General features: G+C 45.8%; 1 protein-coding gene and 2 long non-coding RNA genes across 5 annotated transcripts in view; all 3 read left to right on the forward strand.

Moving 5' to 3' along the window:
* Nucleotides 1-7,051, forward strand: part of LOC309521203 — a 192,729-nt gene extending 185,678 nt beyond the window's left edge. The window contains exons 2-3 of the long non-coding RNA XR_014214560.1: nucleotides 5,607-6,388; nucleotides 6,902-7,051. This is a non-coding gene — a long non-coding RNA (uncharacterized lncRNA). The remainder of the gene's footprint in view (nucleotides 1-5,606; nucleotides 6,389-6,901) is intronic.
* An 8,770-nt stretch (nucleotides 7,052-15,821) lies between these two features.
* LOC309521217 overlaps nucleotides 15,822-18,186 on the forward strand; it is a 57,190-nt gene continuing 54,825 nt past the window's right edge. The window contains exon 1 of the long non-coding RNA XR_014214574.1: nucleotides 15,822-15,885. This is a non-coding gene — a long non-coding RNA (uncharacterized lncRNA). The remainder of the gene's footprint in view (nucleotides 15,886-18,186) is intronic.
* TBX1 (T-box transcription factor 1) overlaps nucleotides 15,907-18,186 on the forward strand; it is a 50,122-nt gene continuing 47,842 nt past the window's right edge. The window contains exons 1-2 of one of the 3 annotated variants that reach the window (XM_082203213.1): nucleotides 15,907-16,710; nucleotides 17,212-17,424. In XM_082203213.1, the coding sequence (XP_082059339.1) occupies nucleotides 17,391-17,424 (34 nt within the window). In that variant the 5' untranslated portion in view covers nucleotides 15,907-16,710; nucleotides 17,212-17,390. Of the gene's footprint in view, nucleotides 16,711-17,071; nucleotides 17,425-18,186 lie in introns of those variants that run through there. The other 2 variants (XM_082203211.1, XM_082203212.1) reach the window with 2 other exon arrangements.

Consider the following 18,186-nt stretch of genomic DNA (forward strand, 5'->3'; position numbering starts at 1 on the left):
GTCCTTTGGAAATAATTTCAAAAATATGGTTTTAGACCAGGGGTCAGCAAACCTTTTCAGTAGGGGGCCAGTCCACTGTCCCTCAGACCTTGTGGGGGGCTGGACTATATATTTTTTTGGGGGGGGGAATGAACGAATTCCTATGCCCCACAAATAACCCAGAGATGCATTTTAAATTAAAGCACACATTGTACTCGTGTAAAAACACCAGGCAGGCCCCACAAATAAGCCAGAGATGCAGTGGCGTAGCGTGGGGGTGCAGGGGGGGCCGGCTGCACCGGGCGCAACATCTGGGGGTTAGGGTTAGGGGGCGCAAATTACTTGCCTTGCCCCGGGTGCTGACAACCCACGCTACACCACTGCAGAGATGCATTTTAAATAAAAAGACACATTCTACTCATGTAAAACATACTGATTCGGACTGAGAAGGTGATTGGGCCTTAGTTTGCCTACCCATGTTTTAGACCGTTGGCTAAATACTGATGGGGGGGAGTGGGGTAACAAAAATTAAAAAGTACGTAAGTAACTAGAATAAGACTTGAATTCTTCCTTCCAAGTTTTCGCCTGCATAATCAAAGAACAGTCGAGACACATGGGTCTTCCAGAACTTCAAGTTAAGATTCTGGCAAATTTGCTCTATGTTGGAGTTTGATAGCAGTGTTTACTTATTATTTACAAAATACATAAAGTCTACTCGTTTGCCGGCACCGCCAATGATATATTTCAGACTGAACAGATTGCAAAATTTAAAAAGGGTTTGGAGATTTTAAAATGCTCCAGACAGCTTCTACCATTACTATTAGTAGCAAACTGGTAGTAGCATGGGGTGGCCTTGTTAGTCTTTTGCAGCCAAGATTCATGTGGCACCTTAAAGACTAACAAAATTATTGTAGGATAAGCTTTCCTGGATAATAATAATAATAATAATAATAATAATAATAATAATAATAATAATATCTGTCCCACTTTTATACATACAATAATTTGTTAATTCCCATTCACATAGAGAATGTTTCAGCACTTGACATGTTACATGGCGGAAGGCTGCAACTCTTGCTTATATTCCACTGCAGTAGAGAAACCTATCTTAAATCAGCCACCTTTTATGACTTGGTCTGTAATTCATATCCCACTGAAATCAATTGCAAAACTGTCTCTTTTTGTTACAGCTGTTATGTTCACTGTCAATATAGAAACACACACACACACACACAAACACACACAAACACACACACATCACAAAACAAAGCCTTGCATTAAAAACAACAACTGGACAGCTGTTAAAACAGCTAAGATTAAATTCTGCTCGCAATGATTCTAAAAACAGTATCCTTTACTTGGAGAAGAATAAAAAGTTACGCCTCGGATCTGTAGCATTGTGTCTGTGTATCAATTTTTTCTTTCTTCACCAGAGGCAATTACATTTTTATAATTATTGGTGTTGCAGCAACTTAGCTGATTCATGGCAGATGAACCAACTGAAGAAATGTCCCCAAAATTAATTGGGTGATGTAATTTTTTCTCCTATTATTTTTAATACAAGGGTTTAATAAATTGCAGGTGGCAAGTGAATTTTAGGAGAGAGATTCTCCTTGGAGCAAGGAGCAGGAAGCTACTTTTAAGATGGCATGGGCTGCGATACACACACACACACACACACACACCTGCATAAGCTATCATCAAAAGGATTATGTTTTATGCTTTAGAACTATTGCAGTGTTTTGTTTTTCTTGTATGCAAATTTAACTGATAGAGCAGCTACTGTGTTTAGCTGGGCGAAAGCCTGCTGTTAACACCTCTCCCTCTTTGAACTTCACCAGCCTGTGTGGTGTCATCATCTAGCATGGACATCTTCTGCCCTGAAGGCCACCTGCATGATATTGTAAGAAATGCCCAATTATAGAAGTATAGAGTGTTCAGAAGAACTAGGGTGTTTTTTCAAGGAAGGGCCTTTCTTGTACAAGGGTAAGCTTCCTCAAACTCGGCCCTCCAGATGTTTCAAGACTACAATTCCCATCATCCCTGACACTGGTCCTGCTAGCTAGGGATCACGGGAATTGTAGGCCAAAAACATCTGGAGGGCCGAGTTTGAGGAAGCCTGTACTAGGGGATGCAACCGTGTTTCTCTTATGGACAGTATCATAGGAAATTCCTTATACTGATTCTGAGCACTGGCTCATCTACTTCAGTCTTGTTGGCACTGACCGGCAGTCGCACTCCAGGGTTTCAGGTAGGGACTGTCTCCCAGCCTTACGTAGAAAGCACTGTTTTAGCAGAGCTACGGCCTTCGTTGGTTTTACAAAGTCCTGTTGGTTTAACTGGAGAGTTAAGTCTAGCTTTCGTTTTTGCTTTCAACTTATGCAATGCTCAGACAGGTGGAGATGTCAACATTTTATATTTTTATTGTGGTCTCTGGGGCCAGTGATGGGGTCTGGGGAATGCAAACCCTTTTTCTGATGTTTTCATGGTGTGTGTGATTTATTTTTTAAGTAATCCTCTAGATACTAAGACAGACACAAGGAAAAATGTGCAGACAGTATTGTACTCGCCTGCTCCTTACCTTCCAGTGTAGTGACACTGAGGAAACCAGCAAGCCATAGACTTATTATTATTATTATTATTATTATTATTATTATTATTATTAATTCAAGTTAACTGAAGCAATACAGCTGTTGGCCAACATCTAGGCAATGCCTTTATTAGGCCAGACAAAATATCACAAAATAGGATGCAGATTTTCAGGCTCTGCAGATCAACAAGGAGGGCATTGGTGAGGAAATTCTGTGTGTCTCTATTTAGAAGTAAATCCCATTGAGTTCAATCAGTCTTCCTTCTAAGCTACACAATATGTTTAGGTTCTTGATTGTTCTGCCTAGATGTACACCCCCCCCCAGACACGCACACCAAATCATTTGTTATGAAAAGGTAAAGGACCCCTGGACAGTTAAGTCCAGTCAAAGGTGACAATGGGGTGTGGCGCTCATCTTGCTTTCAGGCCGAGGGAGCCAGCGTTTGTCCACAGACAGCTTGCGAGTACCGGTCTACTGACAGGGTTCAGTTATTATGTATCAGCTTTATGATAAGAGACTTTTTAAACACACAAAAACAAATTGCTTTTAATGTTTGATGTATTACGGTATTTTAATATTTTGTTGGAGGCCACCCAGAGTGGCTGGGGAGGCCCAGCCAGATGGGCGGGGTATATAATAATAATAATAATAATAATAATAATAATAATAATAATAATAATAATAGCTTGAGTCTGGGAAATGTCTATTGGTTATTTTGCTTAAAAGATCTTAAGCAACATTTTTTTTTACTATTATTTATTATGAAAGTGCAATGCGGAGCTTTTTAAGGGTGCTATGTATATGAGATGCTTGCTAGGGCTGATGGGAGCTGTAGTTCTGCAACATTTGGAGGGCTGCAGGTTCCCCACACCTGAACTAGACTCAGGACAGTCATCTCTCAGGGAAGATAAAGTTGCAATATGTATTTATACTGTACTGAGCAGATCCTTGGATTAGATGACTTCCAACATCCCTTCCAGGATTCTCCATAGATCTCCTCGCCTCCACCTTTGCTCCACCCTCTCTGCCGATTCAAACTCTTCCCTCTTCCCGATGAGTCAGGAACTCTGGACAGTCTTTGATGCTCGATTGTCTTCAGAGGCAATGGTGAGGTTTATTATTACACCCTTGGTTCCTAAGAACAGCTGAAGCAGTGATGCAATCATGGGGGTGTTTTGGTTTGGGCTTGGCATATGGGAAAAACAAGGGAGTGGTGAGTGGAGCTGGTGTCCCACCGTTGACCTTGATAAGGAGAACAGGTTTCAACCTCCACACTCCATCCTAGCCAAGCTTTGATGAAATGTAGATTGGGCTCCCGATTTGCATGGGGCTGGCAATTTGTTTGGTTGGCTCCTCTGTAGGGATCTGTCCAGTTTTTGTCTGGCTCATGATGTGAAGATATTTTGCTCTCTTCCACAATGTGACAATATGGGAGAATAGCCAATGTGGCACTCTCCAGATGCTGTTCAACTCCAGCTCCCACCAGTCCTAACCAACATAGCCAATACTAAGGGGTGGTAGCCTCACAGCATCTAGTGAGCACTATGTTGACAGCTCCTACTGTGGATGGTGCCCATCCTATTAAAGTGTGTAGCATCTGCTCCCTGGGAGCAGTGGCGTAGCGTGGGGGTGCAGGGGGGGCCCCGGCCACACCGGGCGTAACCTCTGGGGGTTAGGGTTAGGGTGCGCAAATCCACGGGTTAGGGGGCGCAAATCCATGGGTTAGGAGGCGCAAATTACTTGCCTTGCCCCGGGTGCTGACAACCCACGCTACGCCACTGCCTGGGAGTTGGAGCCATTTTGTTTTTTAGATGCTCTGCAGAGATGAAATCTGTAGGTTCCAAGTATGTATTGGTGCTCTATAAACTCAGCGTTGTTTACGAAGCAGCCAGATGTCTATCAGGGGTTAAGGCACCGTTTGGGATGCCGGTTGGATTTAGATGAGTAGGAGATAATATTTTATTTTGTAATTATCCTTCCTTTTTCTCACTTGCGTGAGAAAGCAAATGCCTAATTCCGCAGAGTTAAAAATCACCATCTATGTGACGCTTATCTTTAGAAGTTATTGGGACAAGTTTGCATAACCTTCTAGAACAATTAGAATATCCAAGGGTGCTTTAAGCAGACTTTGATTATCTTCTCCCTTTTTTATGTTCCCCTCTTAAGAAAGAAATCACTCTCAGGCTGTTAAGTGAACAAGAAAATGCAAGGTTTACTCACATCAAAGGTCTTGCCAGGCTTCAACGGTTACAGTGTGGAAAATCAGGCAGACAATAATCCTTAAACATTACAAATATCCACAGTCCATAGTTCCCCCATTGCAGGTACATAAAATAATGTGTAGTGACAGTAAGAAGGAGATACCAGGTTTGTGGGTATGATATCAGAGTCCCCTCTACATAGGTTCTAAAACTCCATGGTGCCATTGCCCCTCTCTGTGACTGTCTAGCAATCATGCATTTGTGATTTTGGCTGCACATCCTCACACATGGGACATCATAGTCTACATGTGAGTTATCAGGCCAGGTTCAAGTCTCTTGCATTTATATACAAAGCCCTGAACAACTTGGGTCCAGGATACTTTAAGGAACAACTAAGCCTGTAGATATTCTAGCCCAATCACTGGGATCATCCAGATGAGCGCTATTAGCTGTCCCCCATGTTACAGAAACCCAACTGGCCTCAACCAGAAGTCAAGCGTTTGGTGGTGCCAGTCCCAGCAGAAACTTGACAGGCAGCCTTGCTTTTGACTGCCAGGTGTACCTTGAAAACTTTTTTATACTAACAGGCCTATGCAATTGTGTAAAAGCTTTCCTGAGCAGTCAGATCTTTTACTGATTGTTCCGCATTGCCTTATAAAGGTTTGTTAAGGGGCTGTACACCAAGCTGATATTTTGTGAGAGGGTGGGATAAAGGTAAAGGTAAAGGGACCCCTGACCATTAGGTTCAGTCGTGGCTGACTCTGGGGTTGCAGCACTCATCTCGCTTTATTGGCCAAGGGAGCAGCTTCTGGGTCATGTGGCCAGCATGACTAAGCCGCTTCTGGCGAACCAGAGCAGTGCACAGAAACGCCGTTTACCTTCCCGCCGGAGTGGTACCTATTTATCTACTTGCACTTTGACATGCTTTCGAACTGCTAGGTTGGCAGGAGCAGGGACTGAGCGACGGGAGCTCACCCCGTTGCGGGGATTCGAACCGCTGACCTTCTGATCGGCAAGTCCTAGGCTCTGTGGTTTAGACCACAGCGCCACCCGCATCCCAAGAGAGGGTGGGATACAAAAGCTTTAATCAATAAATACAAGCTTGAGGATATTTTATCAGCTGCACTGAGCCTCTAGGCTTTATGACAAATGCTCAGGCATGGACCATACTACATTCAACGGGAGCTTTGGGTTTTCAAAGGTGCTCAGTTTTTTGGCGGGTAGGATATGTAAGGAGGTGTTTGTGACTATATGTTCTAACACAGTTCTCCTTTCCAGAGGTTGGTGAAGCAGAGAGGGAAATGTTAGGCCTGTTGGTCTAGTGCAGGAATAGGGAGCCTGTGGCCTCCAGATGCCATTGGACTCCCATCAACCCCCACCATTGACTGTGCTAGTTGCAGCTGGTGGGCACCGGAGTCCAACAAGAAGTCAATGAGGACCATACTGAGCTAGGGGAAAGGCTGTAGTTTTCAATGGCAGAGCATCTGCTTTGTGTACAGAAGGTCCCAAGTTTGATCCCCAGCATCTCCAAATAGGTCTGGGAGAGAAAATCTTCCCTGAAATCCTGGAGAGCTGCTGCTAGTCAGACAGTACTGAGCTTGGTGAATCAATACAGTGGTACCTCGGGTTACATACGCTTCAGGTTACATGGGCTTCAGGTTACATACGCTTCAGGTTACAGACTCCGCTAACCCAGAAATAGTGCTTCAGGTTAAGAACTTTGCTTCAGGATGAGAACAGAAATCGTGCTCCGGCGGCAGCTGGAGGTCCCATTAGCTAAAGTGGTGCTCCAGGTTAAGAACAGTTTCAGGTTAAGTACAGACCTCCGGAACGAATTAAGTACTGTATTTTTTGCTCTATAAGACTCACTTTTTCCCTCCTAAAAAGTAAGGGGAAATGTCTGTGTGTCTTATGGAGCGAGTGCAGGCTGCGCAGCTATCCCAGAAGCCAGAACAGCAAGAGGGATTGCTGCTTTCACTGCGCAGCGATCCCTCTTGCTGTTCTGGCTTCTGAGATTCAGAATATTTTTTTTCTTGTTTTCCTCCTCCAAAAACTAGGTGCATCTTGTGGTCTGGTGCGTCTTATAGAGCAAAAAATACGGCACTTAACCCGAGGTACCACTGTAATCAGAAAAAAGACAGTTTCCTATGTTTCTAGATGAACTAGATGACTAATTCTATATAACACAGCTTCCTGTGTTTCTAAAATACACTTTACATATGAACAGAACAGAAACCCTTAGTCTTTTCTAGACAATGTCAGACCTCTCCTACATAACTCTTTATACTATCTATATCTATATCTATATATCTATATCTATATCTATATCTTGTTATTAGTTTTTTAACATACCATTTTCAACAGTACTTAAACATACTTTTACATCTTATTCACTTTTTTTGACTTCATCAGTCCTGTCTGAAAATTTTCCAATCTAATCTCTCAGTATGCATTTCTTATCTTCCCTATTACATTTCAAACTCATAACCAATATCTCTATATTTTTCCGCTTTGTAACACTTCGTATATTTCTCCTTACAAAACTTCTTGTAGTCCTACTAGCATAATTTGTTGATTACAGTTGCTCTTCAAATAATTCATATACTTCTTCCAATCTTCTCTAAATCTCTGGTCCCGCAGGTTTCGAATCCTTCCTGTCGTTTTGTCCAATTCTGCATAGTCCATTAATTTTGTCTGCCATTCTTCTTTCGTCGGAATTTCTTTTTCCTTCCATTTCTGGGCTAACAATACTCTTGCCACTGTTGTTGCATATAAGAACAATTTAACACCTTGCCTATTAATGTCTTGGCCTATAATACCAAGTAAAAATGCTTCTGGTTTTTTTGTAAGAATTTATATTTCAACATCTTTTTCAGACCTCTCCTACATAACTCAGTCAGTAGAGCATGAGAATCTTAATTTCAGGGTTGTGGGCTGGAGCCCCACATTGGGTAAAAGTTTCCTGCATTGCAGAGAGTTGGTCTAGATGACCCTTGTGGTCCCTTCCAACTCTATGATTCTGTGGTTCTATGATTCTGATGACTGAGCAGCAACACCAAAAACAGTTCAGGAGGTTAAGTCCTGGTTTAAAGGATGCCCAGATTTTCTAACAAAGTATGCTTGTTGATCTTTCCTCATAAAACTGTTTTTTACGTGTCAGTCTCTACAGTGGTACCTCAGGTTACATTCGCTTCAGGTTACATACACTTCAGATTACAGACTCCGCTAACCCAGAAATAGTACTTCAGGTTAAGAACTTTGCTTCAGGATGAGAACAGAAATCGTGCTCCGGCAGCACGGCAACAGCAGGAGGCCCCATTAACTAAAGTGGTGCTTCAGGTTAAGAACAGTTTCAGGTTAAGAATGGACCTCCGGAACGAATTAAGTACTTAACCCGAGGTACCACTGTATTGTGAATCCCCTCCCTGGCTATGCGGTTTATAATTTAACACTGATTTAGGATGTTGGCTGAATTGGTCAATTCAAGGTTACCATTGTGGTGAGAAATGTAATTGTAAAGGACCTCAAAGGTAACCAAAATCAGTGTTCCTCAAACTTGGGTCCTCGGATGTTGTTGGACAACAGTTTCCATAATCCATGACCATTGGCTATGCTGGCTGGAGATGATGAGAGTTGTAGTCCAACAATTCCTGGAACCCCAAGACTGAAGCATACTGTTTAAGAACACTCCTGTTAACTTGCTAGAAACCCAAGCATAAGAGTGAACTTCCTATCCTGAAAGCAAACACTTTGATTTTATTCCCTAAGATATCAAATCTCCTCCAGGGGTGAGGGTGTCTCATTTTGGCAATGGTTTTGAAGCCCAAAGCAGATTTTTCATTGGTATGTTGCAAAATGTGCCAAATAATAAAGAATGTTGTTTTTAAAAAAGCAAAGGTGGGGGGGGAGAGAAACTGAAGAAACAGTCCTTATTTTTATAGAACTTCTCAACGACTTGACTAATACAATAATTGCTGGCCTGAGATTACATTGCCAGGTGCAAATCACACCATCTTTCATTAAGAGCATTTGTTCTTTCTGCAAGACTTCAGACTGAAAATCCACAATGCGTTGTAGTCCAACAACATCTGGAGACCCTCGTTTGAACGATACTGCTTTAGTCCAAATCCCTGCCAATTCAGGCACTCCTGAATTGCCTGAATCCAGGAAATCAGACTACAGCAGATGGGGTAGTGGGCTATGCTCAGGCTCAAGGGCCAGTCTTGGCCCACAATGGTGTGCAGTTTGGCCCATGGGACAATTTCCCTTAAAACATGCACACCTGACCATCAGCTGACAGCACTGGTAATGCCAGCTGCTGATGGACGGGACTTTCTTTTCTCCCCTTCTATGGACGCACAGTGAAAGAGAGAAGCGAGGAGCTGCTTCAAATAGCACTTTTGCAAAGCGCACTCCTACTTTCCGGCTTGAGCCTCCCTCCAGAGTGGGAGTGCATGCAAGCCCAGGACTGCCGTAGAAAGCCCTTTTGCAAACCTCCAGCTGACTGTGCAAAGGATTTTGAGAGGTGGGCAGGGCTGATGTGACATGACTGACAGGTGATTTGACTGACAGGTGGGTGACCCCACCCACCTGTCAAATTTCGCTTGGGAAGCAAATCCTGAGACGAGGATCTGGTCTGTGTAGCCAAAAAGGTTCCCCACACCTAGTCTACACTACAGCGTTCCACAGGATGTAGTGATGTTCCACCAACTTGCATGGCTTGGATTACACAAATCAATGCAGGATGAGGTGACCAGTGACTACAAACCATAATGGTTATGTTCTGCCTCCAGTATGCCTCTGACTACCAGTTGCTCATACTCACCAGGAAGCAAGGATGGTGTTCAGGTTCTGTTTAGAGCCAGTATGGTATAGTGGTTAAGAGCGGTGGACTAGTAATCTGGTGAACCGGGTTCGCTTCCCCACTCCTCCACATGCAGCTGCTGGGTGACCTTGGGCCAGTCACACTTCTCTGAAGTCTCTCAGCCTCACTCACCTCACAGAGTGTTTGTTGTGGGCAAGGAAGGGAAAGGAGATTGTTAGCTGCTTTGAGACTCCTTTGGGTAGTGATAAAGCGGGATATCAAATCCAAACTCTTCTTCTTCTTCTTCTTTAGGAGTATCTTCTCATAGGCCTCTCATTGGCCACTGTAAGAACAGGACCCTGGATAAGCTGGGCTTTTCTTCCTGATCTTATGTTCTTAGCATCTAGGATGATGTTTAATTTATCAGGTATGGCAGTAGAGGCCTTTTACTTGACATATTCTGAACCGGCTGGGTTATAACCACAAAAATCCACAAACTGCTTTATCCGAAGTCTTCCCCATAAACCTGTTCAGCAGCTTTCAGAGAAAGGGTTCGACTTCCAGACATTTGAGAAGTGCAGTCAGACCATGCTTTACATACTCACCTATCAGTTTAACACAGTCATCTGGGACTAATCAAATAGTAGACACACACCACTAGACATTGGGGGGAGGGTATTGGAATCCAGTGGCAAAGTTGTTGTTTCGCTTTGTTTTATATTAGCACATTTAATATCTCACCTTTCAACGCAAGGAACCCTAGTAAGTATGTTTACAACCAGGAGGTTGTAAATCTGAGAGATGCCTGATTGGGAGAGCCAACCATCTCTTGTGATGTAAGTCCCATTGAGGCCTCGGTCCTGTATACCTGAAGGAGCATCTCCACCCCCATCGTTCAGCCTGAGATCCAGCACCAAGGGCCTCCTGGAGGTTCCCTCATTGCAAGAAGTGATGTTACAGGGAACCAGACAGAGGGCCTTCTCAGTAGTGGCGCCCACCCCGTGGAACACCCTCCCGTCAGATGTCAAGGAAATAAGCAGCTATCTTATCTTTAAAAGACATCTGAAGGCAGCCCTGTTTAGGGAAGTTTTTAATATTTAATGCTGTATTGTTTTTAACACTCGATTGGGAGCCGCCCAGAGTGGCTGGGGAAACTCAGCCAGATGGGCAGGGTATAAATAAAGTATTATTATTATTATTATTATTATTATTATTATTATTATTATTATTATTATTAATTATTAAATGGATGTATAGAATTGCAACCCCTGGAATCTGGCTGTTTTGAGATTTCCAAGAACACATAAGATAGATAGACACATGTCAGTTAGGTTCTGGATTTCTAAATAACTCTTCACTTACCTTCTAGGACTTCTCTGGCCTTATACACACAGAGAGATGTGTTCTTGATACATCAAGAGGTTTTCTTGGGGAAGGAGCCATAGCTTAGTGATAGAGCATCTGCCTTGCTTGAAGGAAGGGTGGTGTCAGTAGTGCTAACTTGGGCTCCACACTGTGGGTGCACAGAGCACGTGTGGCATGCCGCAATGTCATGGCACAGCTAATGTCCTTGCCTCTCATCCTACCAGGGTGCCAGTCACAACTGCCCTCCAGCGATCCATGCCTGATGGAGCCGGGTGGCATTCAGTGTTCCTCCCAAGCAGAGCTCTCTCACATGATTGCTACATGTCACCCTAGCTCCTCCCTCTGAGCTCTTTCACTAGTGCACACCGCTCATTTAATGGTTTCAACAAGAAGGAATTTCTTGCATGTGTTGTGAGGCCATACACAGCACAGTCAGGTCATAGCTTCAGGTAGCAATCCTAAGGCACATTCATTTTAATTAGGCTCTGTTGAATGCAGTAGGACCTCCTTCTGATACATAGGACTGAATGGGAGTGAATTGACAGCCATCGAGTGCAGGAGAGATAAATAGTAGTGGATGGTGGGATGGGGCTTAGCAAGGAAAAATCGGGCTTTCTCAACTTTAGTTCCTCATCTGTAAAATGGGAATAAAAGCATAGTGACCTATTTCCTCCAGGTCTTCTGCAGGCAGAGCTGCAGACATTGGGTGGTTGGGAGACACACATTGCAATGCAAATTACCACTGAGGAGAAGAAACAGAGAAGAGACACAGCATTGATTGTCCACCTTCTGAAAATGCAGCTTTTTTTGGATTCACTTTCAAAAGCCAACTTCCAGGGGTCCCTTTAAAAAGCCCCAGACATCACCACCTCATATATCTTACATAAGTCTAGTTGAGTCTAGTTGAGTTCAAGGTCAGTGCCTATAGAATTGATGTAAGTGCCACAGAACTCTTCTGAGAAGACATGTATATAAGGTTGTAAGTCTTGTGGGCAAACTCTAAGGGGTTATTGCTAAGGATCAATTTGTCAGGTTCAGTGGGCGGTATTGCATGCTAGTCCTACTCAGAGTAGACCTGTTGAAGTTAATGGACAGGACTTACTTAGGTCCATTAATTCTCGCGGGTCTTTTCTAAGTAGGACTTAGCTGAACACTAAGTTTTTCACCTCCGCTTCCCCAGTCCTGTTCATTATTAAATTATTATTACTGCAATATTATTTTTGTTGATATCAAATGAGGTAAGCATTAATGCGATTTAAATGACACACTGCTATTATTATGAGTCATAAAAATCAGCCATAACAACAGAATGATACTGGGGATTTGAAATTGATTATAGGAAGATCAAATAGTGGGTTTTGGTGGTTTGCTTCTTCAAGCGGTGGATTAATCAAGAGAGTTGTGAGTTTTGTCATTCATGGTAGGGAGACCTAAAATAGGGATTTCAAACTTTTCTTTAAAAAAATCTGGGCAAAGTGTTGTAAAAAGTGCTGTTTATTCATTGGATGGGGGGGAAGAATCATTGTAAAATTATAGACACCCAGGCACGATTTGTATTTTTTTAAAAAAGAAGGAAAGAAAGACAAATAAATCCGTTTTATTTAGAGCTCTTATTTTCTTAAGGCATTATTCGATCATCACCTGTTCTGAAACTATCTTGTAAACGCACTTTCCAGTCAAAAGGCCAAGGATTATTATTATTCCAATGGGACAGTTACGCATAAATATGTCCCACTGATATAAAAGCGGCTTTATAAAGTACGGAATCGTGGTTGAAGTTTTTTTCCTTCTTCCAAAAAAACACAATTTTATTCGTTTGTTTATTCTATTTATAACAAACAGTCTTTTCCTCCATCCCGGAGCTCAAGGCGGCTTACACGTCCAATCCTGGGGGTCCTTCTGCACAATTCACACCCAGCTCCAGCAAATAAATCAACGGGACCGGTTGAAAGTACGGCAGCTAGCCTCTCTTCCTACCCCCAGTGACCTGGAACAATGTTCTACGGCTTATTCAAAAGTGGGACTTTAGTTGGAAAACACGGAGGGATATCCTTGCGATCGTGGTCATCGAGGGATCCATTGCGTGATAACCTCCCGCACACTTCTTACGGGCTCCATAGGGATCCCATTGACTTGGCTAGGACTGCTTATGTCAAATACTGTAAGTCCTCCTGCATAATATTAAGCGTATTTTTTTGTAAAAAATGTGCTGCATAAATATATATTTTTGCTCCTTATTAGGGAACACCCTTGCGGCACTTCGAAAACTTCGTCGATTTATGATGGCAGAAGCTTCCGTAGGTTGCAGTCCACTTCAGCAGATGGATGGAGTTTTATTCTGTTTTACAAATATATGTACATATGAGAGTGGTGCTTTTTTTCGGGCGTGGGGGGGAGAGAGTTGTAAACATTGAGATCAGAAGCAGAACACAGATCCCGCGATTCCCGGTGGCGGTTTACAGACAGTTGTGGCTGATAACACAGGCGTCTCTCGGAACGCGGAGAAGCCGGTTCGCACGTGTAACGTAACACCAAGCCCTTGTCGCGATTCAGTCCAGGAGTGATGCGGTCGAACTTCCTGATTAATGCCAATTCAGAGGTTTCACTTGGCGGTTCTCCCTTTAATGATGATGATAATGGTGGTTAATTGCAGACAGTCTCTATGCAAAACACGCAACACGCTCCCTGACCCTGCGGCGATGGTGTGTCTGCCTTACCCATCGAGATCCCAGGAGCCCTAGCCCTAGCCCTGGGTTTATTTTTTAGTTTTTCCGTGGGTTCTCATGTGGAGAAGGGTCTCTTGGGTATAATGCAGTGGGGGAGGCAAAGTCTGCTCATCCAGCCCCCCCCCACTTCGGACTTGGAAGGGCTCGTCTGTAGCCGGAGGAGAGATCGGGTTGCAGGAGTGCTGCGCCGGGAGCAGCCGCGGAAAGCGATCCTGTTCTCCGCGTCTGGCCTTCTAACGTTGCAGCAGAGAAAAGGGGGACGGCGCTCCAACGCAGCCTTTGCAGGTGACCTGGCCAGTTAAGCAGATGCATTTGTGTGTATTTCTGTGCCTAGCTCGCTCGGGAGTCCTACTGAACTCAATGGGGCTTACTCCCAAGCATGTGCGGTTAGGATCGCAGCCCCCTGGAAGGGATCCGAGACGTGCGCAGCCGAGCGAAGGCTCCCGTGGCACGAAGATTTGAGTGGGTGGGGGTCTTTTCGGCGGCGGGGTGTCCTCGAAACCAATGCTGATTGCTTAACTCTAAAGTTATTCCCTTTTCTCTCTCTCTCTCTCACGTGACAAGGACTGGAGACTTGTGTGAACCCGGACAAAATCCTTTTTATACCTCCAGAAATTATGTATCTCTTTATCCAGAAAAGGCGCGCGGGCTTTTGGACTCCCGAGAGATATAGCACCTGGGAATGTTTTGCGATTTCACAAAACAGTTATGACTTTTATATTGTTTGGAACCCAGAAAGTGTTTTCTTTCTTTCTCGGAATTCCGCGTCAGGCATTGCACAAAAGATCCATAATTCTTTTTACTGTAGCTTTGGTCCCAAAGGGATATTTCATGTAAAATTCCTTCCTTCTTCCGTATCCATCCTGGTTTATCACCGTTTTGCATCGAGAGAGCGTTCTCGATCCAGATAGAAACATTGTTTAAGAACTGCTAATTCTTTTTATTATGGTTTCTCACTTAAAGCATTCTCCAGCTGCAAGTAAACGTTCTTAATAGAATGTATTGTACTACCCTACTAATTGTAAGAGGATTACTCTGAATACTATGCAACGGTAGGGATAAATACTCCGCAGTTACTGTTGGTATAAAATCATACTAACGCAGAAGAGTTTGGGACAATTATGGGATTGAGAGCCCGATTCATACTCGGTTCATATTTCATTCCTATAGTAATTTTGCTTTAGGAAGGGGGACCCATTTGCTCTTAACCTTAATCTCAAATTTTGACACTTTTTAAAATTTTGGGAGCATTTGATAACTTTTTCCTTTTTTCTTTTTTTCTTTTTTGCTTAACAAACCAAAAAATGACATATCCTTTCGGCTCAGAGCTTCAAATATATTCAGATAAGGGATTTGATCAAAGACTTTGTTGTTGACTAATATAGAGCTTTGTCATATTAGATAGTTTAAAGTGTTCCTATATATTAATACAATAAAACGGTTGGAATGGCTCAAGATTAGACCGCGGTGAATGTGTCCTCTCAGATCAGCTGATTAAACAAACCATCCACTTTTTGGACGTTTTCTTCCTCCCACACCCCGTCGTCATTTTTTAAAAAAAGATTATTATGGCTAGAGGCCTCAAAAACCGAAAGTGGCCCGTGCCTCTCTGGACGTCTGAGTCTGGATCGGAAAGAGTTGTCTCTGCCTAGGTCTCTACGAAGCTTATTCCCACCCCGAGAAAGTGTTTTAAGTTTTTAAGCAGGTGGTGTTTGGATCTGGGGCGGTATTCCCCCCCCCGCAAAAAATAAAACCCACCCCTGGCAATCCTTCGCAAACTAAGCTGGTACGTGTCTCGTCCCCAAGCCTCGAGCCAGACATTATGGGTCGGTGATGACATCTCCGGCGCGAGGGGAAGAGAGGTTTGGGGTGCGAATCAAGGCTCCTCACCATAATTGCCATAGAGCTGTAATTGCTGTCTTACGCAACGTTCAGTTTTGCAGTGAAACGCGGCTTCGCACAACCCGACGCGCGCTTTGTTGGGAGTGAGGGAGATCTAAGCGCACGCACTTCTGAGGATACAGTAGCGCATGGGACTGGTGTATTGGAGCGTGTGTGTCTGTCCAGTGGCGTAGCGTGGGGGGTGCAGGGGGGCCCGGCCGCACCGGGCGCAACATCTGGGGGTTAGGGTTAGGGGGCGCAAAGCCACGGGTTAGGGGGCGCAAATTACTTGCCTTGCCCCGGGTGCTGACAACCCACGCTACGCCACTGTGTCTGTCGTTGTGTGTGGTGGGGTCACCGCTAACAGTGCGGCCTGTTTATAGGTCGAAGCAGTACAACGCGGTAGAACTAATCTGTCCACACGCACCTCTGGAGAAACCGTTCTCAGTGCAGGCCCACAGACCGGGCTGAAGAAGGGATTGTTCATTCTCAAGGTCTTGCGGGGCGAGAAAACCCCTTCTTTGATTCGGGCAACTGCAGAGCGGACTGTTTCGCTTCTAGGCTGGACTCACTCTGGGAGGGGGTTGCGCTGCTTCCTCCTATATACGTAATAATTGGTGGTGATTCTGGGGTGTCCTTCCACACCTGGGCAGACACTCCCCACAAAGTTTCTGCTATTATTATTCTGTTGGCCACGGCAAGAGAACAGGAAAAATGAAGGAGACGCAGTCTACCCGCTCTACTGCTCCCCGCCGCAATCCTCTCCAATTTATAGCTCTCTTCTTTGCTAGTTTGTGGCTGGTAGTGTTTCCGCAAAGGAAGCGGAGAGCGGAGGATGCGAAATTAGCGGCGGGGCAGAAGGCCATCCTTACAAGTCCGTGTGGCATCGCCACCCAGGTGAAGGTGCGCAGAGCGAGCGAGAGGAATCCTCTGCGACAGGGAAGGGAGCTGCGCCCTCAGCCTTGCAAAGGAAGGCGCGCTCCAGGGAGGGAGGAGAGTGGTGTAAATAAACGCAATAAATCCAGGGGAAACCGGAAAAAGGGAAAACCAGGAGCATTTACCTGAGCTATTCCTTGCTGGGGAAAAAGAAGGAATGCGGGAGAAATGTGTGGAGAAAGCAAGAACATAAAACTCCCACTCGATCCTAAGCGCTTTACCTGGAGGTAAACCTCCCTGAGCAGGCGCGGCGCTTACTTCCGAGTAAACGTGGCTAGGCCGGCTGCCGATCCGAGGTGCTGGGGGGGGGGGAGGCAAGCGGGAGGGGGGGCGAGGTGGCAGAGGAGGAGCAGGAGGGAGATTTCGGGTTGGGCCAAGGCGCGCGGAGCCACTTTCCGCCAGCTGGGAGGAGGGAACGGCGATGGGTTGCTGGAAAGGGGGGGGAGGGGGGAGGGAAGGGCCAGGGCAGAGGAGAGAGGGGTGGGGGAGCCGCTTCGGAAACTTCCTTCGGCTCCTTCTCTTCCCGCAGCAGTTTCTGCCGCCGGGCCGCCGCCGGGCCCCTGCCCTGCGCGCCGCGCGCGTCCCAGCGCAGCTGGCCCTGGCGCGCTGACCTCCCCGACGGGCGAGCCGTTTCCACGCGGGCTCGGCGGTTCTCTGCCCTCCTATGGACGACGCGAGCCCCCTATCTCCCAAGGCCAACGCGTTCAGTATCGCCTCTCTGATTTCAGCCGCTGAGCGCGAGGGAAAAGGAGGCGGCGACGAAGAAGACGACGACAACGACGACGAGGAGGAGGTTGCAGTCGCTGCGCTGGACTCCGAGCCCAGCGCCGCCGCCGCCGTCGGTGGGGGCCTGCGCAGACCTTACAGCCCCTCCGCTGCCGCCGCTGCTGCTGCCGCCCGGAGGAGGATGCATTTTAGCGCCGTTACCCGGGACATGGAAGGTAAGCGGCGAAGAGACTCGAGAAATTTGCTTTTAAATAAATCAGTTGGTGGGGAGGGGAGAGGGGATGTCTGCAAAAATACGTGGCGCCCCTCAGCCACTGCTTAGCGCAGCCAGCACCCAGAGGTCAAGGGCGAAGGGAGCTCCGGGGATCTCGCCCACGGACACTCGCACAGTTTGCTCGGATACTCTTCTCCCGGTTAGAGTAACCCAGCTCTGCCGCGCACGGAGACCCGGAGACGGCCCAAGGGGCTGTATTGCAGCAAGGAAACCTTTTGACAACAGCCTCAAACAAAGCAAAACCCAGCACGCCAGTCCCTCTGCGGCGCGCACGCCGACACCTGGGAATTCAAGGTGTCTGGGCTTACTTCCGAGTAGACACGCCTCCGCTTGCCCTGTGCCGGCTCCCTTGCTCCAAGGAACTTCCGTGCAATGAAAATGTGCCTTGTTTCGCGTATATTATTTTCCGTGGCGCTTTGTCACCGAGGAATAACGCGGGTTTTGGGGGCTTCTGGACTTAGGGAGCTGCCTGCTGCCGAGTTAGACCAGCGGTCCCTCTAAACTCTTCTTACTGGCACTGGGTCTCCGGGGGTCTGGGGCGCAGATTTTCCCCGATCCTAAGGGGTCTGAACTGGGGCGCAACCTGCCTACAGAGCATGCCGTTTGCGGCTTAGCCACGAACGACCCTTCCTCATATATAACCTCCCCAATGGAGATCCGCAGCAAAAAGCGCCCCCGGATCCTCCAGCTCCGGGCTGTAGCC

This window comes from Podarcis vaucheri, assembly GCF_965113315.1.
Source record: "Podarcis vaucheri genome assembly, chromosome: 16".
NCBI lineage: Eukaryota > Metazoa > Chordata > Lepidosauria > Squamata > Lacertidae > Podarcis > Podarcis vaucheri.